The sequence below is a fragment of the Leptonychotes weddellii genome, chromosome 4, assembly GCF_054177405.1.
Source record: "Leptonychotes weddellii isolate Sample4059 chromosome 4, ASM5417740v2, whole genome shotgun sequence".
In the NCBI taxonomy this organism is placed as follows: domain Eukaryota; kingdom Metazoa; phylum Chordata; class Mammalia; order Carnivora; family Phocidae; genus Leptonychotes; species Leptonychotes weddellii.
Genome location: NC_138372.1, coordinates 122,317,690 through 122,344,560, shown reverse-complemented (window position 1 = coordinate 122,344,560; position 26,871 = coordinate 122,317,690). Strand labels below are relative to the sequence as shown.

The 26,871-nt window shown below is 41.5% G+C and overlaps 1 protein-coding gene across 4 annotated transcripts in view; it reads left to right on the top strand.

Annotated features, from left to right (window-relative positions):
* The window catches only part of TPD52 (tumor protein D52), a 93,095-nt gene that overhangs the window by 26,555 nt on the left and 39,669 nt on the right, over positions 1 to 26,871 (top strand). The window contains exon 1 of one of the 4 annotated variants that reach the window (XM_006727143.3): positions 25,809 to 26,043. The exons of 1 other annotated variant lie outside the window; for it this stretch is intronic. In XM_006727143.3, coding sequence (XP_006727206.1) covers positions 25,905 to 26,043 — 139 coding nt within the window. In that variant the 5' untranslated portion in view covers positions 25,809 to 25,904. Of the gene's footprint in view, positions 1 to 25,808; positions 26,044 to 26,871 lie in introns of those variants that run through there. 2 more of the 4 variants (XM_081816177.1, XM_006727146.3) reach the window with 2 other exon arrangements.

Sequence of the window (26,871 nt, the reverse complement as noted above, 5' to 3'; positions counted from 1 at the left end):
TTTTCTTCAGAGCTTAACCTCCTGTGTTCTCTTGGCGCCACCATCCACCCAATTTTCTTTTTTTTTTTAAGATTTTATTTATTTATTTGAGAGAATGAGAAAGAGAGAGAGAGCACATGAGAGGGGGGAGGGTCAGACGGAGAAGCAGACTCCCTGCTGAGCAGGAAGCCCGATGCGGGACTCGATCCCGAGACCCCAGAATCATGACCTGAGCCGAAGGCAGTCGCTTAACCAACTGAGCCACCCAGGCGCCCCACCCAATTTTCTGTGTTAGAAATCAAGAGAGTCATCTTTTTTCCTTTTTCCCCCACTTCATGCAGTCATCTAATAAGGGCTGCAAATTTTATGTCTTAATATTTCTCAACATATATCTTTTTCTCTCTCACAGACCACCGGAGTACTCCCTAGCTCAGGACCTCATCCTCATGTGGATGCTGCAGGGTCTCCTGACTGGTCAGTCTCCCTGTCTCTCGGCTTGTCCCTCTCAAACTTCTCCTCCGTAGTCACCAGAGGGACTCATCTAAGATGCAGATCTGAATTGTCATCTCTCTACCTGGACATTACCAGCATTTCTCTCCTTTCCCCTTATCTCCTTTCTATCCTTTCTCCTCATTTCCCCATCTATTTGTCTGGAGTCTCAGCTGGTGCCCTCCTGCCCAGAAGACCTTATTGGTGTTCCTGACCACCCGATGTGCTTGCTTTCCTTTTAATCCTGTCCTCTGTTCCTGCTCTTCACTGGCCTTCGGCAAAAGTCCAAAGGTTCCCTAAACCTTACTTTCTGATCTAGCAAATTCACTTACTGTTCTTAGAGCTGTCATGTCCTTGTTTATTGCCGTTCATTCAGCCCCAACCCTGCTTCTGATTCAGTGCTTATTCCCCTGTGTGCTCTAGCTTGGTTTAATCTTGTTTTCTGTTTCATTTTGAGACGCATTGAGTTGCAGTTAGAGAAAGCCCTAGTCATGGTGCCAGACCTGATTCCTAGTCGGATGAGAGAACTCTCATGAGATTTCAGCGAAGTAATTTATTTGATTTTCAGTTTTCCCATCTATAAGGTGGTAATGATGATAAAACATCATTGGCTAGGGTTTTTTTTTGAAGCCTTACATGGGATAGTACATTGAAAGCCCAAGGGGAATATGTAAAGTAGAAAATAACAACAATGTTAAACCTAATTCCTTTATTATTAATTATATAATTATTAATAATTGAAAAGAAAACCTTCTACTGTGTTTTATTACCCATAGCTCTATGAACTCAGCTGGAAACCAATGAAAATCTTCCAAATGAATAAAAAAAAAAAGGATAAAGTCAGACTGGAGCCTTGTCTGCAAACCAGGCTGCCTGTCTGCAAGGAGACAAGAAGTGATCAGCCAGTGCACCCTTAGTGTCTTTAAGGCAGCGTGGTTCGGTCTGGGCTTGGTGTGCTTTGAAATTAAAATCAGGGATTTATACTGCAGATGTAATCCCCACAGGAATTCCTTGCAACAAACATACAGAGTTGGGGGAGGGGGAGATTATTACAATTACATTTTTCCCTGTGGTTCCTGAAGTTTCAGGGGATTGATTTGGCTGGTCTGTTTGGAGTTGGCTACTTATACAGTGTTTTTGTTAGTTTTTGCAGTAAGGTGTTTATGAGGATTAATGACTGCATTAAATAAGAGTAAACCTAAGACTTTCTGAGAGCTCATTATAAAAACATTCGGTCAAAACCTCCACTCTTTGTGACTGTAATCTTTGAACTGAATTGAGTAAGAGGAGAGGCCCTCTCTCGGGACTCCTGTCATGTCTTGCCTTTTCTGGGGCTGTGAAGGGTGGTAGTTTTTCTCTGTTCACTTTAAATAACGCTTAGTATTCATTCATTGATTCATTCATTTATGAGAGAGAGAAAGAGAGTGAGTGCAGGAGAGGGGCAGAGGGAGAGGGAGAGCGGGAATCTCAAGCAGGCTCCATGCCCAGTGTGGAGCCAGACTTGGGGCTCGATCTCACGACCTTGAAATCATGACCTGAGCTGAAACCAAGAGTCGGATGCTTAACCGACTGAACCGCTAAGGCGCCCCAAATAGCACTTGTTTTAAATTGATTATTTGTTTTTAGTGGGAAATAGAAGAATGTTGATCTTAGTCATCTTGGTAATGATCTTGTACTTAGCTGGATATATTCATAAATTTGTGTGGATAGTGGAGGAGAAACCAATATAAATTTGAATGTTTATTTTAGTGCAGATTTTTTTGTTTTTAACACCACATGAGTATATCTTTCTATTGTGAGGCATATGATAATTGAAGAAAACCTGCTTACTGAAAAATATTTCTCTTAGATTTTGTTTAGCTGAAATGATTGTAATAAACATTGTTTTATATTGCTCACTGAAGAGGGTCAGATGACAGTGTTGGTAAAAATACAAACCATTTTTAAAATTACAGCTGCACTTAACTTGTATACATATATTGTATTTAAGTCCCATCAATAACTTTAACAATGAACCTGTAGTTCAACCCATCCATTTTGTTAAAATTTTTAATTAATTTTAATTTTATTATGTTAAGGTACCATCAACTGAATTCTTACTATATGTATGTGCAAAGTATGTAAACTTCCATCTGTTGTAAATATTTTCTTGCAGGCTATGACTTGTCTTTTAGCTAATATTATCTTTTATCATAACAGAGTTTAAATTTGTATGTAACCAAATTTGCAGTCTATTAGTAACTCTTGGATTTTGTATCTTAGAGAAGCCATCACTTACTACTAAAGTAGTCTATAGTTACAGGGTAGAGTGCTACCCCCTACAGTTTTTCTAACATTTTTATTGGGCATATTTCATCTGGAATTTCTGGCGTGAGTTAAGGAACAGTTTATCTTTTCTCTGCTATACTCTTGTCCTATGTTAAATTCCTTTGTGTACAGAGATATATTTCTGGACTTCAGTTTGTTTCATTGATCTGTTGATTCTTATGCCCATACTGTGTGGTTTTAAGTACAATACAAAACTCATACTCTTTGAATTTTAAAAAGTTTACATTTTCTTCTATATGGTGTAAAGCAAATTTTAAATGAACAGCAAGGGATAAAATGAAAATTGAAATTCTTCTTTCTTTAGTTCATTCATCATAGTCTCCCTTCCCATTGTTAATTATTGTTATATTTCTTGACTTTTTTTCTCCAGAAAACTTCTATCCCTGTTCCAGCACACACACTTATCCATGGGTAAAAATGTGTACAAATGGGGTCATACTATATGTACTATATATTATTCTTTACCTTGCTTTTTAAAAAATATAACCGCGTTATTGGGATAAAATTCTTATACAACTCACTCATTTAATATACAGTTCAGTGTTTTTTAGTATATACTTGTGCAGTCTCTAACACAATCATCAACCTACAATAGACCTCCTACCCAGTAGTCACTCTCCACCCCTCCTGCCCCAGCCATAGGCAGACAGTAACCTACTTCCTCCAGATTTGCCTGTTCTGGACATTTCATAAAAATAAATTTATACATATGTGGTCTTTTGCCACTGGTCTCTTTCTCTTAGCCTGTTTTCAAGATGCATCCAGGGTATAGCATGTATCAGTACTGAATTTCTTTATTGTCAAATAATATTCCATTGTAGGGATATACCGCATTTTATTTATCCATTCATCAGTTAATAAGCATTTGGGCTAGTTCCACTTTCGGCTATTTTGAGTACTCCTGTATATTTATGTGAATGTATGTTTTCATTTCTTTTGGGGATATACCTAGGAGTGCAATTGCTGAGTCATCTGGTAACTCACTGTTTAACATTTGAGAAACTGCTAGACTGTCTTCTTAAGTGACTGCACTATTTTACATTCCTACCAGCAATGTATGAAGAATCTGGTTCTCCATATCCTCACCAACACTACTTCGTATTGTCTTTTTGATTATAGTCATTCTAGTAGGTTTGAAGTGGTATCTCACTGTGGTTTTAATTTTCATTTCACTGATGGCTAATGGTGTTGACTGCCTTTTTCTGGACTTACTGGCTATTTGTATATCTTCTTTGGAAAAATGTTTATTCAGCTCCATTGTCCGTTTTTTAAATTGGGTTGTCTTCTCATTGAGTTGTGAGAGATTTTTATATATTCTGGGTACAAATCCTTTATCAGATACATGATTTTCAAATATTTCTTCCATTCTGTGGGTTGGATTTTCACTTACATAATAGTGTTCTTGAAGCATAAAAGTTTTTATTTTTTATTTGGGTTTATCTTTTTTTACTTGCACTTCTGTGTCGTATCTAAGAAACCATTGCCTAATCCAAGGCCCTGTAGATTTATGTCTATGTTTCTTCTAAGAGTTTTATAGTTTAAGCTCTTATATTTAAGTCTTTTATTCTAAGTATGTAGTTTGAGGTAAAGTCCATCTTCATTCCTCTATATGTGGATATCTAATAGTCCCAGTACCATTTGATGAAAAGACTGTAAGATGCTCCTATCACTCCCCATCACTCAGGAAATTACAAGGGTTTTAGGAGCTCTGTGGCAAGAACTGAGGGTAGAGACCAAATATATATTTCTTAGTATGTCACACAGCCTTAGCAGGCTAATACACTGTCCTTATGTTTGTAGTAAGTTTTGAAATTGGAAAGTGTGAGTTTTCCAACTTATTCTTCTTTTTCAAGATTGTTCTGGCTATTATAGGCGCCTTGCATTTCCCTGTGATTTTGATAGGATTGTATGGAATCCGTAGATTGATTTGGGGGGAATATCACTCCCTTAACAATATTAAATCTTTTGACCCATGAGTATGGGCTATCTTCCCATTTATTTAGACTGGCTTTAATTTCTTTCAATAAATTTTTGTTCTTAGAGTGTAAGTTCTATACTTCATTTGTTAAATTTATTATTTCTGCTGATATTTTTTTTAAGTGGCATTCTTTTTTTTTTTTTTAAGTTTATTTATTTTTGGGGGGTACCTGGGTGGCTCAGTTGGTTAAACGTCTGCCTTTGGATCAAGTCATGATCCCGGAGTCCCAGGATCAAGCCCCGTGTCAGACTCTCTGCTCAGCGGGGAGTCTGCTTCTCCCTCTCACGGGGAGTCTGCTTCTCCCTCTCCCTCTGCCCCTTGCCCTGCTCTTTCTCTCTCTCTCTCTCAAATAAATAAAATCTTTAAAAAATAGTTTTATTTTTTTTAGTGATCTCTACACCCAACATGGGACTCAAACTCACAAGCCCGAGATAAAGAGTTGCATGCTCTTCTGACTGAGCCAGCCAGGTGCCCTCTGCTGCTATAATTAAATGCAACTTTTATTTTCTTAATTTCATTTTCAGGTTATTTACTATAATTATATAAATGTGATAATTTTTGTATATTGATCTTGTATCCTGCAAAGTTACTGAACTCAAGCATTTTTTTTGTTGTTGTTAAATATTTTATTTATTTGACAGAGAGAGACACAGCGAGAGAGAGAGCACAAGCAGGGTGAGTGGGAGAGGGAGAAGCAGGCTTCTCGCCGAGCAGGGAGCCCGATGTGGGGCTCAATCCCAGGACCCTGGGACCATGACCTGAGCTGAAGGCAGACGCTTAACGACTGAGCCACCCAGGCGCCCCTGAACTCACTTAAGCGTTTTAATAGCTTTATAGGCAGTTGCTTAGTTGAGATCATGTCGTCTGTGAATATAGATAGTTTTACTTCATTTTCAAGATGGATGTCCTTTATTTCATTTTCTTGCTTAAGTGTCCTGGCCAGAACTTCCAGTAGAATTTTGAATAGAAGTAGTGAGAGTGGACATCCTGTTTCCTGATCTTAGGGGGAAACCATTCAGTCTTTCACCAATAAGTAAGATGTTAGCTGTGGTTTTTATTTTTTATTTATTTTTTTAAGATTTTATTTATTTATTCGACAGATACAGCAAGAGAGGGAACACAAGCAGGGGGAGTGGGAGAGAGAGCTGTGTTTTTTTCATAGGTACTCTTTATCAGGTTGACGTTCTCTTATATTCCTAGTGTTTTTTTTCTATAAAAGGGTGATGAATCTTATCAAATGTATTTTCTGTATTTCTTGTGTCTGTTGTGATGAATATATGTTTTTTAGGCTTTTTACTGTTGGCATAATAATAATATATTGATGGGCGCCTGGGTGGCTCAGTTGGTTAAGCGACTGCCTTCGGCTCAGGTCATGATCCCAGGGTTCTGGGATCGAGTCCCACATCGGGCTCCCGGCTCAGTGGTGAGCCTGCTTCTCCCTCTGACCCTCTCCTCTCTCATGCTGTTTCTCTCTCGCTCGCTCTCTAATAAATAAATAAAAAAATCTTTAAAAAAAAAAATAATATATTGATTTTTGGATGTTCAGCCAACCTTGCATTCCTGGAATAAACCCCACTTGTTAATGTTAAATAATTCCTTTTGTATGTTGCTAGGTATGGTTTACTAGTATTTTATTGAGGATTTTTGTGTCATATTTATTCTAGAGATATTAATCTGTAATATTTTGGTGATATCTTGTCTGATTTTGATATTGGAGTAATACTGGCCTCATAGAATGAATTAGATAGTGTGTCTTCTTCAGGTTTTTTTTTTTTTTAAGAAAAGTTTATAAAGAATTGGTATGAGTTCTTTAAATATTTGGTACAGTTCACCGGTGAAGCCATCTGGGCCTGGAGTTTTCCTTGGGGGTAGTATTTTGTTTACTAATTTAATCTCTTTACTTGTTAGAGTTCTTTTTCACATTTTCTATTTATTCTTAAATCAGTTTGAGGATTTGGAGTCTTTCTAGGTATTTGTTCATTTCATCTAATTTCTCTAATTTGTTAGTATATAATTGAACATAGTATCCTTTATAATCCTTTTTATTTTTATTGTTGGTAATAATGACCTTCTTTCATTCCTCATTTTAGTTCTGCCTTGATTTTTAAGCAAGCTTTTTAAAGCTTTATGTTTTAGAAATTTAAAATGATTGAGCTAATTTTTTAACAACCACATAGTATTCCATAAACTGTTTATGACCAATAACATTTATAAATAATGCATCAGGTAGTATTTTTTAATATATTTTGGTGTATTTTTGGTGATACTGTGTGTCTGAGGGGAAATTTTTAGTAGTTGATTTGCTAGGTAAAAAGGATGTCGTGTTTGTTATGATCAATATTAGTAGTTATTAACAAATCTCCCTGAGTTTACACCAGTGTGTATGAGAGTTGTTTTGAATCTTGCCAGCACTGAGAATAATGTGACTCTTTTATATGTGCCCCTATGATTTGTGAACATTTTTGTCTTACTTTGATTTACACTCAATGAGATTAAAGATTTTTTATATGTTGGCTATTTATATTTATCTAGAACTAATTTTTATATCCATTACTCTTTTTTATTGGGTTATTGATCTTAACAAATGTTTTGTTATATTAAGGAAAGTAGACTTCTGTCATATGTCTTCTAAATATGTTTTCCCTGTTTATGGTTTCTTTTAACCTCGTTGGATATTTTTGTTTTGTAGAATTTTTATATTTTTATGTGGTTAGATTTATCTACCTTTTCCTTTCTGGCTGTGGCTTGTATCGAGTTCATGTTCCTTACTACTGTCCATTGCTGCCTCCTGTGTTATTAGGCTCTGTTAGGCTTAAAGAAACATACATGCTTGGTTTACCTCAGTTGATGGCTTTTATTGTAAAAATTCATAGAGAATACGAAAAATAGGATCAGCCAGATAATCGGGTTGTGGTGTTGGGACATAGAGAGTCTGGGAATTAGTCCATAGGTCTCTTCTCTGCAGGTAGATTAATAGAATATCCAGAAATTGTCTCCTTGGAGTGGACCTTGTTATACCATGAACTCAGGAAAATATTTGAAAAAGACACCACTTCAGAAGCCTTGGAGAATGGCTGAAATACGTGTGATGTTGATGGATGAAGGTGTTGTAGGATAGGGCTAGGCATTCCTGGAGGGAGGGGTATTTGAACAAAGACAACAAAAGAACAAAGACAAATGCTGATTCCCTGGATTTCTGGGTCTGATTTAAGAGGATTAAGGATGGGGAAAGGTCAATTAGTGTCCAGAATTCTTGAGAGGATGCTTGGACTTTATTTGATAACCAGTGGGGAGCTACTGAAAGGTTTAGAGTCGGACATTCATTTAATAAAAATTCATTTGTGTCAGGAACTGTTATAGGCACTTAGGGATATATCACTGTGCAAAATAAACCAAACAAGGAAAAAAAAAATTATTCCTCCTGTGTAACTTACGTTCTAGTGGAGAAAGAGAATCAATAATCATTATGCATAGTATGTATTTTTTTTTTTTCTTAAAGATTTTATTTATTTGACAGAGAGAGACACAGCGAGAGAGGGAACACAAGCAGGGGGAGTGGGAGAGGGAGAAGCAGGCTTCCCACAGAGCAGGGAGCCCGATGCGGGGCTCGATCCCAGGACCCTAGGATCATGACCTGAGCCGAAGGCAGACGCTTAACGACTGAGCCACCTAGGCGCCCCTGCATAGTATGTATTTTTATAGTGTGTTAGTTAATGTTTGCTACTGAAGCATCAAATAGAACAGAATCAAGGAGAGTTGTTACGTGTGTGTGTGGGGAGGGGTGGGAAAGAGCATAGTTGTGATTTTAAATGGGTAGTCAAGGTAGGCTTCAGTGAGAAGGTGGCACATGATAGAATCTGGTACTACATTAACGAGAACAGTCTAGGAAGCCAGGTTCTTTGGCACTGAATGGAGAGAGGGGGTGGAGAGTCTGGAGGCAGGAAGACCACCTGTATGAACTGATTCGATGCTTCAGTTGGAAGTGGAATTTCTTTTCCCCTTGGTTAGCAAAGAAGTCCAGTAGTTAACTAGCCTGATAAGCTCTACTTTGTTTTTTTTAGGTTTAGGAGAGATACAGTTTCTAAACTGTTATTCTTTATTACCAGTAGCCCAGTGTTTCTTTAAGTGTATTCATGAACTAACTATATCAGAATCACTTGGGATACAAGTTAAAAATGTAGGTGGCCGGGCCCTGCCCTAGACTGATCTTGGAGGTAGAACGGGATAATGGTTAAGACACAAGCTTGAGACAGTCTGTTTGGCTTCAAATCTTAAATCTGTTTCTTACTTGGCGAGTGTTCTTGGGCAAGATATATAACCTTTCTGTGCCTCAGTTTCCTCATCTGTAAAATGGGAATAATGATCATGGTAAGGATAGTATCTATTTCATAGTGCTGTGAGGATCAAATACATTAATTTATGTGAAGCGTTTAGAACACTGTTTGTCACATTGTAAGCATTTAGTTTTAGATGCAGTTGTTTTTGTTTTTACCGAACTGTAATCTCTGAAGGTGAGGCCCGTAATCTTCATTTTCAGTAGTCACCTTGTGTGGCTCATTTGCCCGTGTTCTACAGGATATAATGTTAATACTTCCAAAGCTATAGTAGTAATGTGTGGTGATTTTTGTTAGAATATGAGTCAATTAATGTTTTAATTTTCTAGATAGAGTGGTTTATTAGCAACAAATGCTATTATTTATGGGGTGCCTATGCTAAGCATGTTCTAGGCTATTTGCAACATCCCTGTGGAGAGAGGTAGATATTAATTAGCCCACTTTTACAGACGAGAAAAACTGAGGCTTATGCTGGTGAAGAAACTTGCCAAAGGTGAGACAGCCAGTGAGCCATGGAATTGTCACTGATGTCTCCACTCTGCCTGATTTCAGAGCACTTGCACCTTCCATAACATCATGTTCTAGTTACTCAGCCTTTTTCTTTGCAAATGTATACTTTACACTCCGATGCATTTGTGCGCATACCTCCCTGCTGCCGTACTGGAGATAAACCTCATTGGGCATGCTGTGTTTGTGGTAGGTGAGTTGCATCATTCTGCATGATTGAGAACTGAAGAAAATTTTGTCTTTACAAGATGTGCTAGAAGCGTTTCTGTTTGCAGGTTTTGCACCTCACAGCTCATGATTGAGGTGGTAAAACGAGCATGCCCTGTGTGGTAGCCAGCCTCCGTGATGGTTTCCGGTGAGCCTGGTATTCAGTGTTCGTAGAGTCATCTCCCAGATGGTACCAGGTTTAGCATATGGCAGAAATGATGATATGTGATGTCCTTTTTTTTTTTTTTTTTTAAGATTTTGTTTATTTATTTGACAAAGAGAGACACAGCGAGAGAGGGAACACAAGCAGGGGTAGTAGGAGAGGGAGAAGCAGGCTTCCCACGGAGCAGGGAGCCCGATGTGGGGCTCGATCTCGGGATTCCAGGATCATGACCTGAGCCGAAGGCAGACGCTTAACCGACTGAGCCACCCAGGCGCCCCATGTGATGTCCTTCTAAGATTTGGTTGTAAAAGACTGGCTTCTTTTTCTTTCTCTCTCTCTGTCTTTCTCCATCTCTTGCTCTAGGGGCAGCTAGCTGCCATGTTGTGAGTGGCTCTGTGGAGGGGTCCATGTGGGACCCCCAGCAGCTACGGGAGAGAACTTGGAAGCTTACCTCTCAGTAAGGACCTCGGAGGTTGCAGCCTGGCCGATGCCTTGCCCGCGATGTCATGAGACACCCTGAGTTAGAAGCACCCAGCGAAGCTGCTCCCTGATACCCAGCCTTCCCAAACTGTGACATAATGAATGGTTGATGTTTTAAGCTCCTGAATTTTGGAATAATTTGTTTAAAAAGCCTCAGATAATTTTAGTCTGAAGTTGTGAGTTTTGCGCCTTTATTCCCAACATCCTGGAGCCCCTCAGCTGTCATACATACATTCACACACACATATTTCACGTGGTTGCCTAATTTACTTCTGTTTTGTGTTGCTTTGTTATCTAGATCATCTCTGCTTTCTCCCTTTCTCCCCACTAAGTATGTTGTTGACTGGCTTTCTGGTGCTAAGATATATAGAATAGAAAGTATATCACTGTGGTACTCAGCACAGCACTCAGTAGACCGCTGGCTAGCCGGCTGGAACGAAGTGACTCTTACCCATTTCCAAGGTGCTGCATGGTGAACCGTCCTTTACCCAGCGGCCAGAAGGAGCCCTGATGCAGGTAGTTCCATAAAGTGGCTTCTGGTTTCTGTTGTAAAAACTCCATTGGTTTTTAGCTGAGAGTGTTGAAGGCATCACATTGTCTTCTTGCTTTTCTCCCTCTTCTAGTTCTTAAGCAGCAGAGTAAATCTAAAGAGAAGTCAGTTGGAACAGTGTTTCTGTTTTTGTTGAAAAGTAAGAGAATGCGGGACGCCTGGGTGGCTCAGTCGGTTAAGCGCCTGCCTTCAGCTCAGGTCATGATCCCAGGGTCCTGGGATCGAGTCCCGCATTGGGCTCCCTGCTCCGCGGGGAGCCTGCTTCTCCCTCTGCCTCTGCCTCTCTCTCTCTATCTCTCATGAATAAATAAAATCTTTAAAAAAAAAAAAAAAGAAAAGAAAAGTAAGAGAATGTGGCAGAGAAAAATCGTTAGGGCTTGGATCAGCTTATTTAAAGCAGTCATCTGCCTGTTAAGACAAGTGTTACCATGGTGTCTGGTCTTTCTGAACTCGTGTCTGTGTGTCATCGTGCCCTGTACGGTGACTACCTTTGATTCCTACTTCTCAAAATTCGGAGGCCAGCTTTCTCCCGAGGATTCTCTCTCTGAATCAGATCCTCTTATGGAGGAGAATCTAAATTTGAATCGCTCTGTTTTGATCAACATGCTGGTTAAATGTTTAGAACCCTACTTATTGGAGATATTGGGGCCTAGCTTGCCTCCTTAGAAACCCACAGAAAGCAACAAGGGCTGCCAGTGTTAATTTTAAGTATCATTGGGCTGTGATGGGTCTGCCATCTTGCTAGGCTGTTTTCACTGAATTTTGCCAAGAAAAAAAGACTGAGGAGCAGGTATAGGCCTCAAACTTGGTGCCCTACTTCTGTATTGAATAGATTGTCAGTTTCTGTTTATTTTTATTTATTTTTTAAAATATTTTATTTATTTGACAGAGAGAGACACAGCGAGAGAGGGAACACAAGCAGGGGGAGTGGGAGAGGGAGAAGCAGGCTTCCCGCGGAGCAGGGAGCCCGATGTGGGGCTCGATCCCAAGACCCTGGGATCATGACCTGAGCCGAAGGCAGACGCTTAACGACTGAGCCACCCAGGCACCCCTCTGTTTATTTTTAGAAAGATGTTAGACCACTAGCCAGTTTGCGAGCCACCTTCACCTGTGGTGGGGGATTCTGTGATGGTGAAAGTACTCCATAAATTTATAGCAGCTTTGGCTAAGAAGCCGATATTCAAATCACTATGTTTTTGTTTTTGTTTTTTAAATACACGAGAGAAATTTAACTAGACTGCTTGTTTAGTTGTTTACTTTGCATTAATAATGGAGCTTTTAAGTCATTTCTTTTATCATGAGCGCAGCCCTGCCCTGGAAACTATATATAAGTGTGCTTTGTGTGATGGTCCTTCAGAGACTTATGAAGCCTTGATAACGTCCAAGCAGGTGAGTTTCAGTGCCCTGGGTCTTTTCCCCTGGGCAGAATAACAGAGTAGGTGAAACATGTTTTTTTTAAATTTAAGTTAATAGATGATTTTTTAGTGCAGTAGTAGGTTTACAGAAATTGAGCACATAGTACAGAGAGTTCCCATATCCACCCTCCCTTCCCGTTTCCCTTATTATTAACATCTTGCATTTGTGTGGTGCATGTTCTAATTGATTAACCAGTATTGGTACATTATAATGAACTAAAGTCCCTAGTTTACATTAGGGCTCACTCTTTGTGTGGTACAGTTCAGCGGGTTTGGACAAATGCCTAAAGTCATATATCCACCGTTACAGTATCGTACAGAGCGGTTTCAGTGCCCTGCAAATCCTCTGTGCTCTGCCTGTTTATCCCCGCCTCCTCCGGAACCCCTGGCAGCCACTGATCTTTTTAGTGTGTCCCTCGTTCTGGCTTTTCCAGAATGTGATACCGTTGAAACCATACAGTATGCAGTCTTCTTCAGACTGGATCTTTTCACTGAGCAATATGCCTTGAAGGTTCTTCCATGTCTTCTCATGGCTTAACAGCTCATTTATTTTTATTTTTATTTTTTATTTTTTATTTTTAAGATTTTATTTATTTATTTGACAGAGAGATAGAGAGCACAAGTAGGCAGAGGGAGAGGGAGAAGCAGGCTCTCCACCGAGCAGGGAGCTGGACATGGGGCTCGATCCCAGGACCCTGGGATCATGACCTGAGCTGAAGACAGACACTTAACCGACTAAGCCACCCAGGCGCCCCTCATTTCTTTTTAGTGCTGCGTAATATTCCAGTGTCTAGATGTACCAGTTTATCCATTCACCTACTGATGGACATCTTGACTGCTTACGGTTTTGGGCCATTATGAATAAAGCTTCTATAAACATCTGTGTGCAAGTTTTTGTGTGGACCTAAGGCTTCAACTCATCCAGGTAAATACCAGGGAACATGATTGCAGGGTCTGAAATAGGTTATTGGCCTGGCGATGGTGCACTCTTGTTCCCTGGGGACTGTTCTCTCACTGACCATGGCCTCCCTGCTGTGCCAGCCTAACCAGTCCACCTCTGCCAGGGACTTCTTCTTTTTCACTGGAAACATTTTCTGAACAAGTGTGGACACAGAGGTCTTGACTGTGTTCTCAGGAAAGAATATTTAAAATGTTTAAGAGCAAATACTCCTCACTTGTGGTTGCTGTGCGATCTCCCCCAGTTGCCCCAATTCAGACTTCTTATTTTAGTCTTTCTGGTAGTAATTTGAAGTGTGAATGACTGTCTCAACCCTTAAAATTATATGATCTTTTTTTTTATTGTGGTAAAATCTATATCTAACACAAAATTTGTGATTTCTGTTAACCATTTTTTATAAAGTATTTTTATTTATTTTTGCACGAGAGAGGGAGAGAGAGGGAGAATAAGGGGGGGAGGGGCAGAGAGAGAAGCAGCCTCCCGCTGAGCAGGGAGCCCGACTCGGGACTCGATCCCAGGACCCTGGGATCATGACCTGAGCTGAAGGCAGACGCTTAACCAACCGAGCTACCCAGGTGCCCTCTATTAACCATTTTTAAGTGTACATTCATATTGCTGTGCAACCATCATACTGTTTTCCAAAACTTTTTCATCCAGGGATACAGTCATTTTAAAAGAGGAACTTCAAAAATCCATCTGAAGCTCTCTTTGGCAAAGTATTTCTATCAGTCAGCTTCCTCTAAATTTTGCTGCAGTAAGGACCTCCAAATCTTGGTAGCTATCAACAATTTTATATCTCCCTCATATTAGATAAATATCATTTTCGTTTGGCTGGAGCTGAGTCACACGGCCACATCTAATGGTAGGGGAAGTTGGGAAATGTAGTCTATCTATGTGTGCAGGAATAAGGAAATTTGTTCAGTGATTAGTCAGCGGTCTTACAGTATTAAGTACAATTATTGAATCAGACACATAGCTCTTTATTTTGGATCTTTCAGAGACAATAGAACAGAAATTGCATGATTTCATAGTTCTGGATACTTCTCAGGAAAGCATTTTTCTACTCTATGCTCCTTTCCCATTGCACCTTGAGTTACCCTATCCTTTTACCACCGAGACAGCTTATTGGAATAAATAAAACTATGTGCTGTTTTGATAAATACCTGTTTGGTAATGACTTTTTCTAAAACTGAGAAAAGTCAGTAAGAAGCCTTAACAACAGTAAGTAAAGTTGTTATTAAGTGAGATACTTTAAAAATAATCCCTGGTTGGCCCCCAGTCTTGTATCAGAAGACCGGCTTGCTTTAGAAGCCTTCCAGCTACTGATTTGGTTTTAAGATAATGGGCTCTCCTTGAATTTACTTATAGCATTGGTATTCTACTATTGTCTTTAAAAAAGGAAAATACGTGAAATTTGTAAATAGAGATGGCTTTTCTTAACCAGAGTGGCAAGTTCAGATAGAAATGCTATATACATTGGGGCGCCTGGGTGGCTCAGTCGGTTAAGCGTCTGCCTTCGGCTCAGGCCATGATCCCAGAGTCCTGGGATCGAGCCCGCATGGGCTCCCTGCTCAACGGGAGGCCTGCTTCTCCCTCTCCCACTCCCCCTGCTTGTGTTCCTGCTCTCGCTATCTCTCTCTCTCTGTCAAATAAATAAATAAAATCTTAAAAAAAAAAAAAAAAATGCTATACATTTTAGCATAAGACTGTTTCTTAGTAAAATTTAGGAAAAAATGGGCAATATTTATGCTGTGTGCTTTTTTTTTCCCCTGGGTGCTTTTATAATGGTTGATCCATCAGATATACCTAATTAACCTATTATAGTTAGAAGCAAGCTCGGCTGCCTAAATGTCTGGCTTGGCGATAGGATATTTTGAGCATGTTTGGTATGCCTCAGCTTGCGGATGATTGAAGTTCATACTCAGATATTAATTTTCAGTAAGTGCGTGCTGTTCTGAAGCAACTCTCATTCCCTTAAGGAGAACTGTTTCATTTGAGCCTCCAGTTGCTGAAAATAGCCGTGTAAGCACTGTGGAAGTTTTTCCAAATTAAAATTTGATCCATCAGTTCATTTATTTCTTTTAGGGTTCTGACCGTCGGTTGTGTTTATAGACCCCAACAGAGCTCTCTTTAAACTCTGTCAGCAAATTGGAAACATTTAGCTTGGGTGCAAAACCTCTTTATCTTCCAGTACTCTGACTATGGAGACCACTGTGCTCTTAAATACATCCTTAGTACTTACTCGTAGATGGAATGGCCTTTCCTTCCCTTATTACGGAGCCATTCTTCTAGGCTGGTTATACTATCGTAATTCCAGACTCAAGAAGTAATTATCTTCTTGAAAAGGCCTGGCAGGTGTACACCCTGTCGGTGACATAGCCAATTCTGTCTTCTGTCTGAACCTGCTTGCTTTGTGCACTGGTAGAAGAGCAGGAAAACAGAAATCAACACCAAAAAGCAAAACCCCTTTGGCGACAGAGTCTCTTATATTTCCAAAATGTGTATTTGGAAAGTGCTAGGGCCATGTAGAGTGACAAATATTTAGAATTTGTCCAGTCTTTTATTCTAAGGCCAACTTAGCAGCTGCTGTTTAAAGCAAGCTTCAGTAACACCTGAGGTTGTCCATAGGGCAGAGTCTCAGGCCCCACCCGGACCTCCTAAGTCAGAATCTGTAGTTTAACATACTCCCCAGGTAGTTTGTGAACATATTGAAGTTTGAGAGGCACTGGATGGAGACCTTTTACCTGAGCCCATAATCCTAGACACCACTCAATCATTGTGAGGGGCCATCAGACTTTAACTCAAACTATTTATAAAGTGAGGAGTCTGCAGTTAGAAATGAATTACCTGGGTGCGTGAAGCATGTTGAACTATTTTGTATTGTTTTCTGGTGTGCTACTCATGAAATCTCTTCAGTCTGAGAACAGTAGTGGCAGCAATACGTCCTGAATGGATGAGAGATGACCTCCTTGAAAGAGTTGAGACCTTTTTGTACATTTAGGAGTCCAATTTCTGACTCCTTGGTGATAGAAAATTCAGGCGTTCTTGAGATTTCTCAACAGGTTGTGGTGTTCTCAGTGAGGGGCTTACCCAAAACATATGTGTGGAAATAGGTTGAGAGAGGAAATGAAGTCTCACTGTCATTATAAGTGTAACTCTTGCTCTTTTAATATGTCAAAAAACATTTCTTAGGAAGAAAAAAAGGTCCCTGGCTTGTCTGTTGGACATGAACTTCAATTTCAGTTATTTTGAGAGAGCAGAAAAATGTTCACCTAGAATATTAGCTCCTGCCACATGGTAATTTCTTTGCAAGTCAGTGGGTCAAGTACATGGATTTGTACTTTATTGGAACTCGTTTATCACTTAGAGTATTTGCATTTAGGTCTCAATAATTTGGATATGTTTGCTGATTTATGCCTTTTTACTCTGGAGATGGAGTGCCACGGAGGATAGTGTTTTCTTGTACTATGCTACAACAGACTTTTCTCCTCCTGGGGTAAAAAAGTGAAGTAGGGGGAGAGTAATGGCATTTCCATAGCGGAGTATTTCCTAAAATTCTCTTGTGGTTTCTAATCTGAGGGCTGACACCCGCCCCCCCCCCGCCCCCCCCAGGGCTAGCATTTGTAAAAGAAAGCCAGAATGATTCTGTTTAGAATTGAAGGTCCCTCCTTCTCTGGGGATGGGTCCCTGAGCTGCCTTCTGTGTCTCTCCATCACAAATGCTACAAACACACAGGCCCTCCCTTGTCTTCGCGGAGTTCTACCCTTCTTTTCCCTCCTCTGGCCTCTACTTCCCTTATCTGTCTGGCACCATCACTCTGGCTAAAATTTCCTTGAAAAATCACCAGGACACCAGGTCCAGTGGCTTCTTTGTAAGTCTCTAGCATTTGGTCTTGTCCACTTTCTTTCCTCCTGTTGTCTCTGTGATATTGGTTGCTTGGGTTTTTCTTCCATGTTTTTTGCTTCTACAGAGCATTTGAGCCAGACTACCCAAGTTCGAAATCACCCTTCTCCATTGACTCGCTATGTGCCTGGGGGAGTTAATTAACTTCCGTGTGCCTTAGTTTTCTCATCTGTAAAATAGGAGTCAAGAAAAAACCCCTGCATCATAGGGTTGGTATGAAGGGCAAAGAAGAATGTCTGGCACATAGTAAAGTTTTCTAGGGATGAGTCATAACTGTCGTTTCTGCCATCATTATCATCATCATCATCACCACCATCACCATCACCATCATCATCGTCATCATCACCATCGTCATCATCATCACCATCACCATCACCATCATCAAAGGGCATTTCTTGCCCTTTGCAGCCTCTTTGACCTGATTTCTACTTGCAGGTGTTCCGGCCTTTTTTCTTTCTTTCATAGGACTGCTCTTCTCTTTGGGCTTTTCCTTGACAGCCTTGGGGATTCCCACATGGATCTCTTTAGCCCTAACCTTTTTCTGAGCCCCCGAGTCTAATGGTTTACCTTCAGAAATCTCCTGAGCATTATAAACCAAAGCTGCCAAAATGGAACTCATTCTCTGGTCAGCTAGAGCCTCCCCACCCTCCTTCCATGGCTCCTCTTTTGTCATCCTCTTAATGTAGCTCCCAACTTCCACAACTGCTGGGGAGTCACAGAGTTTGATCTTTTCCCTTGCACCCCAGGCATCCAGTTGGATTGCAGCATCTGTTGATGATCCCTCTGTGGCGTCTTGAAATATGTCTTTCCTTTTCTGTTCCCACTGTTGTTCCCTGGAACATACTCTTTGTATTTGTTCAGGCTGCCATAGCAGATTACCTCCGACTGGGTGGCTTAAACAACAGAAATTTATTTTCTCACTAGAGACTGGAAGTCCAAGATGAAGGTGCCAGCAAAGTTGATTTCTGGTGAGGTCTCTCTCTGGGGCTCACAGATGGCTGTCTTCTTGCTGTGGCCTTATATGGCCTTTCCTCTGTGCATATATGAGCTTTCCTGGTGTCTGGCCTCTTATAAGGATACTCTTCCTATTGGATTAGGGCCCTATGACTTCATTTAACCTTAATTAGTTCCTTAAAGGCTCTATATCCAAGATACAGTCACATTGGAGATTAGGGCTTGAACATGATGAAATTTGTGTGGGACACACTTCAGTTCCTAACACCCTTGGTGCTGCTGATGGTCTCACTGATTTCCCTTCTCCCCTCTGTAATCCATCTTCATACGGAGGCAGGAATGATCTTCTAAAGTACAGCTCTGACCCTCTCCCTCCCATTGCTAATAACTTGAGATGGTTCCCCATTGCTTTGATGCAGTATGAGGAGCATTACTGCTAGGAGACTTTTGGGCACTGTCTTTCATTTCTCAGTTCCTTACATTCGCTCATCTGGAAATGGGAGATCACCTACTCCATGTTGCTATAAGGATGAAATAAATGCAAATCGATAGTTTTATTGTCATAAAAAATCATGTTCACATTCCTCAGCCTGCTGTTTAAGGTCCTCCATCACTGTTACTCCAGGTGTGGTCCTGTGCTCCTTTTGGGTTCTCAGACCCTATTCCAGTGTGTGGGTTAGGTTCCCCACACACAGCACCAAGCAGTTCTCAAACACACCAGCAGGGTATCCAAGAGTTCAAGTCAGTTCTGATGCTGTCTACCCAGAGATACTGTCACTCCAGTAACGCCCCGCCCCCCCCCCCCCAGTCACTTTAGATGCCAGTTGCAAGCCCCAGGCTGTTTCCTGTGCTTCTGACCTGGCTGCACATTGGAGGTTCTGTTTGCCTTCTCCTTAGGTTTGAGTAACATGCTAGAGCAGCTTACAAAACATAGGGAAACACATTTACTAGTTTATTAAAGGATACAATATTAAAGGATACAATAAAGGATATGAATCACCAGCTAGATGATGAGATAAATAGGGTGAGGTATGTGAGAAGGGCGTGGAGCTTCCTTCCACGCTCTCTCAGAATGTGGCACTGTCCTCAAATCCATGTGTTCACCAGCCTGGAAGCTTTCTGGGTTTTTATGGAGGCTGCTTTGCATAATCAAGATTGAGTAAGGCTGCCCTATCCGATTCAACCTCCAGCTCCTCCGCACTCCCCAGTGGGCGTGTGTGGGGTGCGGGCGGGACTGAAAGTTCCAACCCTCTAATCCCATGGTTGGTCCTTTTGGCAACTAGCCAGCTCCCCTTGGGTGGGGTCCTCAGTCACCTTCCTTAATAACGAGAGATATCCATTTCACCTTTATGGCTCTGTCTGAAGCATTTTCAGGAACTGTGGCTGAAGACCAGATACACCTACCTGGTCATGTGAGCGACCAAATACATATTTCTCATATCGCACGTGCTAGCAGCCTCCATCACCTGGAGCTTGTTAGTGACACAGACTTCTGCCTGGTAATTAGATCCTCAGGTCATTTGAATGCGATGTCCTGGCTCATCATCTGGTTCTTAACCAGCTTTCTCCTGCTACAGAAAGGACACAGTCTTTGGAGGCACATCACTTGTTTCTTAATTCCAGCGACTTCATCAGGTAGTTTTATGTGGGTATGGATGTTTACAAAACTCTCTTTGCTTTGTTTCCCATCAGAAAAATGGGCACAGTCCATAACACCCACCTCAGAGGTTTTGAGGCTTACTTCAGAAAGTATGTAAATAACGGAACATCTACCCTTGTGATTTTAAATGGAGTTTTACATACAAAACTGAGGACTTTTTTTGTTCTTGGTTCATGTTACTCTTTGTGAGTGTTTTGGGGTCCAGGTTTGCTTCGGTGGCGCTGGGGGGGAATGAAGGTGGTGGTGTTCACTGACACTCCTTCCCCTCCCTGTGATCTCCCTCCTCTCAATGCTGACTGTGGAGCAAGGTCCTCCTGGCCTTCTTCAGGAAAGATGTGACCTACAGAGGATGCAGTGGTGAGACTTTGTATTTCGTTTTGCATGGGAGAGTGTCCTTCCAGTTCTCCGAAGTGGCCAGAAACCAGGATGGGCCTGGATATCTAATCTGTGACCATAAGCAAGTCCCGTTATGCCACCTGGCCCTTACATGGTTGTGAGAAGGGTCCTGCTCCTTTCTGCTCCAGCCCCCTCAAGGCTGTTTAATCCTATGCAGAGTTCTTCTCAGTCATTAAAAAAAATTTTGTTTTCAAAGCTGCAGAAAGGTTGCAGGAATAAGAATGGTATTATTCCTTCACTGCTAACATTTTACCCCATCTGCTTTATCATTCTTTGTGGTGTGTTTGCGTATGTATGTGTACACACACATGATAGTTTCTAAATCATTTGAGAGGAAGTTGCATACATCATGGCCCCTTACTCCTAAGTCTTTTCGGTTTGTATTTCCTAAGAATAGAGATACTGTCTTACATAACCCCAGGACAGTTTCAACTTTAGTAAATTTGATATTGATATAATGCTTTGATCTAACCTGCCTTTGTATTCCGGTTTTTCTAACTGACCCAGTAATGTCCTTCATAGAGTTTCTTTTTTCCTTTTGGGGCAGGCCTTCAACAGACTGGATGAGGCACATCCATATTGGGGAGGGCAGTCTGCTTTACTCAGTTTCTACCATCCACAAACACCCTTGCAGATACACCTACAACAATGTTTAACCAAATCTCTGGGCATTTTGTGGCCTAGTCTGAATGACACACAAAGTTAAGCATCACATATGGACTCCTGGATGAAATTGTTGTTTATTTGGCCAGCTGGAGCTCCTTCCAGCTGTCTGCTGTGTCACTGTGACATGTCCACAGTGCCCGGTATCAGTGGCCTGCCTCTCTTACCGGTAATGACATCATCTGTCTGTGTGCCCTTCAAGGCCCCTCCAAGTGAATTGTTGTATGTGTCGTGCAGTTTTTACATCAGGCTCTCTCTTAACTATCTCTTAAAATTAGGGAGAACCTACCCAGACATATTTGAGTGAAGTGTTAATAGGCAGGTAGAAATGTAATATTCTTTATAGTCATTTTTACTTATTCCATTTCTGTTTGCAATAACATGAGTCATCTAATGGGTTATTGTTCTGTAGTATGCATTTTACTGGCAGCACTAAGTTAACTTCTGAGCCGCCCATGGGCTCCCTCTGCTGATACTACAGCGCATAAACACTTTTCTGGGGTCATAGGATAGGTTTCTTCTGCTCATTTTCTTTTGTTTTTTTTGTCTCTCCGATTATTACACAGTTATGGACCATACAGTACAAACAGTTTTGGAACCTGATTTATTTACTGAATGTATCAAAAATATCTTCTCTTATAAAATCTATACATTTCTACATCCTCATGTTGTTTGGATAAGTTCCTATTATATGAATTAAATTTAGCATTTAAATAAGTCAGTGTTAGTAGGCATTTGTATTTATTTTTTTTCCCATTTTAGATAGCACTAAAATGAACATTCCTCATACATATACCACTCACACGTGACTTACAAGTTGAGCTTGATTAGTGGGTAGGAATTTGACAGGTATAAAAATATAGAGAAAAGACGTTCTAGTTTGAGAAAATTGCCTAAACCAAGCTTGGGATGTTTTCCAGAAACAGGAAAACCAAGTTCGGCCGAAACATGGTGGGGCCATAGTGGGAAACAGTTGGAAAGTAGGTATTGTGGGACTTTCCAAATCCAACCGTAAGTGAAGCAGAATAGAAATGTGTTGGTTTTGTGGGAAGCCCAAGGTAACTGGGTCAGGGGGCTCAGATGCTGCTTCTCCATCCCTTGTTTCGTTTCTCCTTTCCTCTCTTCCCAGACTCGGCAGTGTTTCTCTCCCCTGTAGGCATGAGGAGAGGAGACCCTTGGCCCCTCCCAACAGGCATCCGATAGCTCAGGTTGCAGGAATTGTCACTTTTGTCCATTACTCTTCCAGTCAACCTCAGGGAAGACCTGTTGTTGGCACTCTTTGGGTCAGATATCTACCCTCAGGCCAGTCCCTGTAAACAAGGGGCCTGGGTATCTACCTGGGCCAGATCTGAAGCCCAAGCCCAAGCTTAAACCAGGGAGTAGGTGGGAACTATGGAGCAGGAGACATGAAATTCCTCAAGAGAAAGCGCTGCAGACCTGTCTTCCCCACAAGGGTGGCTGGTCTCTACCAGAACACCCCAGGTAGGTCTGCAGTAGAGTGTGGTCGGTGAGAGAAGGAAGGAGGGAAAGCAGGAAGAAGGCAGACAGTGCGAGTTGGATGAACAGCTCCTGGTGGTGCCTCCTTATAGAGCAGGAATACTTGGCAGTGATGCTGTGAGGTCAGGCTGAGGGACTCGGGATGGCGCATTTAGAGGTGGGAATATGGTAAGGAAAACTGGTGAATTCAGTCTTAGGCTTGTTGATTTTGAAGTTCTTCTTGAATACCCGGTGGAAATGTCCAGCAGGACAGAACCAAATCTCACCTGGCTTTTCCTTCCTTGGGCCAATAGCCCCAGCAGGAAATGAAGAGTAGTCACCGATCCGAAGGCTTCCCTCCTCCTTGTTTGGGCTGTGCTGGTAGATGCTTTCTGAGTCCTCTCCCTTTCAGCCTCTCCCTGCAGTGCACCCTGTTCACCATTTCCAGAGTCATCTTTGTAAAACTTTTTATCCTGTCTCGACCTTGCTCACAGTGACCCTCAGCGGGTTTTTTTGGCATGTTCTATGAAGTATAAAAGTTGTCATTCAAGGTCTTTAATGGTTTGTCCTCAAGCTGCCTTTCCATCTTTTATGTCTTACAACTTCCTTCTACTTGGTACATGAATCTTGAGTCAACTGAATTTTTGCCATACCGTTCACATATCCTTGTGCTTTTCCCACCTCTTGTCTTCCGTTCCCACTTTTCTTACATGCTAGAATGCCGTGACTGGGATCTGACTGGAGAACTCCAGCTGGCTCAGAGAAAAGGATGTACCAAGATTGTACCTAAGCAGGTAGGGTAAATTCACATAAACTCTAAATCCTCATATTTATAAATACAGTATGCAGGGTCCGCATGAGCCATTATTGGCTTTCTTCATTCCACATTGATGAGAGCCCAAACTTCAGGGTAGGCATCACAATAGAAAATGCAGTGCCTGTCCTGAAGGGGAGGATGAGGAGGCACAAGGGGGACTGTCAAAGGGACATGTCACCGTCTTTGTGCTGCTGCTGGAACGAGTGCTGGGGAGCAGGGACAGAAACTGGGAGGGCTTCTGAGAAAAGGTGGCATTTCTGCCTGAGTCTTGAAGGAAGAATGATGTTAGCAGGCAGAAAAAAGGCAGCATCTCAGATAGAGGGCGTAACATGAATGTGATCACTGAAGGTCAAGGACGTGTGATCTTGGAGGGATAGTGAGAAGTGTGGAGGTGGCTTGGCTTGCATTGTATGTGTGTCTGTATTAAATTTCTGTCTTAGTTTGGGCTGCTATAATAAATTCCTGTGGACTGGTGGCTTATACCAGCAGACGTTTATTTCTCACAGTTCTGGAGACCGGGAAGTTCAAGATCAAGGTGCCAGTTGATTAGATTTCTGGTGAGAGCCCTTTTCCTGGTTGGCACGTGATGTCATCTTGTGTCCTCACGTGGTGGTTGAGAGAGAGCTAGAGGTAGCTCTCTTCTTACAAGGATGCTAACGCCTCCTGGGGCGATCCTCCTCCTGGCCTCATCTGAAGCTAATCACCGCCCAAAGGTCCCACCTCCTACTACCTACCATCACTTGAGGTGAGGGATTCAGCCCATGAATTTTGAGGAGATGCAAACATTCAGTCCCTAACGCTTTCTAATACTTGTGGCTCCAGGAGAAAGAATAAGCATTGAGAGGGAGAACTGTTTTTTCTACCAGTTACTTAGTGACCAAATGCAGAGAGTATTGAGAGGGCCAGAGGCCCCATCACCCACACTCTATAAGCCAGAGACGTGATGCCCATCCCATTGAGATAAGAAATACCTTGGATTTCAAGAAGCCAGACAATTCATTTTTTTTAAATAATAATAAAGAAGACATTATATTCTATTTCTAACTTAACAGCATTTATAGTTGTTCAAATTTTGGTAAATTTTAGAAGAAAAAGGCAGATTTTTGTTGAAAATAAACTTTTAAAAACTTAAATAAGATAAAGGCTTGCCAAAAATAGAGTACAACATGAGAAAAAAAATAGAAAATGAATCATAAGTTGAGATGAATATAGACTATCCTGGTGCAAATATGTATACACTAGACACAATTGTTTTTTTAATGCCTAAAATATTTTAGGCTTTATATTTGCTTCCAATCCAGGGGGATTATATACATATTTTTTGAGAGATTTTATTTATTTATTGGGGAGAGAGAGCATATGTGTGAGCAGGGGGAGCGTCAGGCAGAGGGAGAAGCAGATCCCTTCTGAGCAAGGAGCCTGATGTGGGACTTAATCCCAGGATCCTGGGATCCTGACCTGAGCAGAAGTCGGATACTTAACAGGCTGAGCCACCCAGGCGTCCCAGGGAGAGTATATTTTTTATCAGGTCAATTTGCAAAGGTAGAATACCACCTTTTTTTGTTATGCGGTGATAGACCATTGCCCACCTAGGAGAGGGGGTTGCCTTTATTTTTACCTCTTTAATAAATGAGCCATTCATTCAACAGCAGCAGAACCTTCCAGTGCTATCCCTTGAGCAAAGGCCATGGTTAACATAGAAAGGATCTGCTAATAGACTTGTGTCAAAGAAGGCAAATTTGGTGACTTAGAAATTTTGCTTCCAAGATCCCTGAGACCCAGGCGCTCAGCAGGGCGTGCTCTGCGAAGGGCAGTATGTTGCTCCTGCGTGTTTGCACACAGGTTCCTTGCAGACCTGCAGGGGCGTGGCCTTAAACCAGGAAGGGCCAGAATCCCTGGGAGCTTTCCCTTCGAAGTTGACTCTTCTCTTGGCAGCATATGTCACTAAAACACCATCTTTCCAGGAAAGGAAAAGGAAAGAAAGAGAAGAGGAGGGAGGGTGGGAGGACAGACTGAAATTTTTGTTACACTAAGCCAGACATTACTTTAGATAAAGTAATAACGGAAATACAGCTTTATTTCTATAGGAAGTTGTACTTACAAAGCTGATCGTTAAAGCAGGAAGCTTGGCTTTTAGGGCTCTGTTGTAATCCGGGGTGGAAAAAAGTATCACCCAGATGGCTTTTGTAGGAGATTACTGACTGGTAATCCTTCCTTGTCCTAGAAGATTAAGTCCGCCCTGGTGTAGTTGTGGTCAGCTGACTGGTTTAAGAAGAAAATTGTGGTTTTTTGTAATTGTGCCAGTGTCTGACATTTGCTTGAACTGTTTGTACATCTGGGAGATACTGCAGAACCTGGCCCTCCTTTGTTTACCAAAGAAGGCTCCCCTCCCCTGCGCCGGTCGCTCCACTGTTGACCGAAATTGACAGCAGGTGGTGAATAGAGCCCTAAGGTTGCTCCAGATAAGTCATTTATTAAACAGGCTTGCTTGTCCTAAGGGTGTGAAGGCTCTGAGAAAGAAATATCACTCCTGGGCCAGGAAGCCAGGATCTTCAAGCCCTGGGGTTGCATGGGACTATGACCAGAGTGGCACTCAACTGAAGGATACCAGACGGTTATAAAACGATGCGTCTTCCATTTGTCTGGAATGGATTGTAGAGAGATGGATTTTTATGAAGATTACCAGTCCCCGTTTGATTTTGACACAGGAGTGAACAAAAACTATCTTTACTTGTCTCCTAGTGGAAATTCGTCTCCATCCGGATCACCTACTCTTCAGAAATGTGGTAACTATTAATTTTCTAAGGTTAAATTTGCTGTAACAAAACTTGGACACAACTGGGGTTTGCTTGGCTTTAAAATTATTAGTGTCACGGTGTTTCTGTGTTGAAACTAGTGAAACAAAGCTGTTGGCAGAATCGAAGCAGAGAGAGATGGCTCGTTCAATATTTAGAATATGTTTATTTATACATAAAACAGGAACTTTGATTTTAAAGGTGGTACTCTTGATATGAACACTAGAGTTCTTCTGATCACTTTGAGTTCATTGAGCTGATAAATCACAAAAAAGGGAGAATCTGAGGGTCTTTGCTTGTTGCCTTCTATGTGTAATTTATTAAGCACCCCCCCCGCCCCAATTTTGTCTTTGTTAAAATGAGGCTTAGGCATCTAAAGCCCTGACGACATTTAAGGCCCTACTAGTGGACGTCCTGGATTTTGTTCTGGAATCCTGAGCGTAGCAGACAGACAGAAATACTTAAGCAAGAGATTTTGTTTTTAAATAGAAGAACTCGGCGCCTAGGTGGCTCAGTCGGTTGAGCAACTACCTTCAGCTCATGTCATGATCCTGGAGTCTGAGGATGGAGTCCCGTATCCGGCTCCCTGCTCAGTGGGGAGTCTGCTTCTCCCTCTGACCCTCCCCCTTCTTGTGCTCTCTCTCTTACTCTCTCTCAAATAAATAAATAGAATCTTTAAAAAAAAAAAAAAGCTCAGTGTTGCTGTACCTTGGGAAGCAGTCATTCCTTCACAGGGGCCAGTATGACCTCCTTCTGAAGCCCGGGTACCGGCAGGGAGCGTCTTAGTTTCTCTGCACAAGGCAGTAGGAGGCTGGAAGC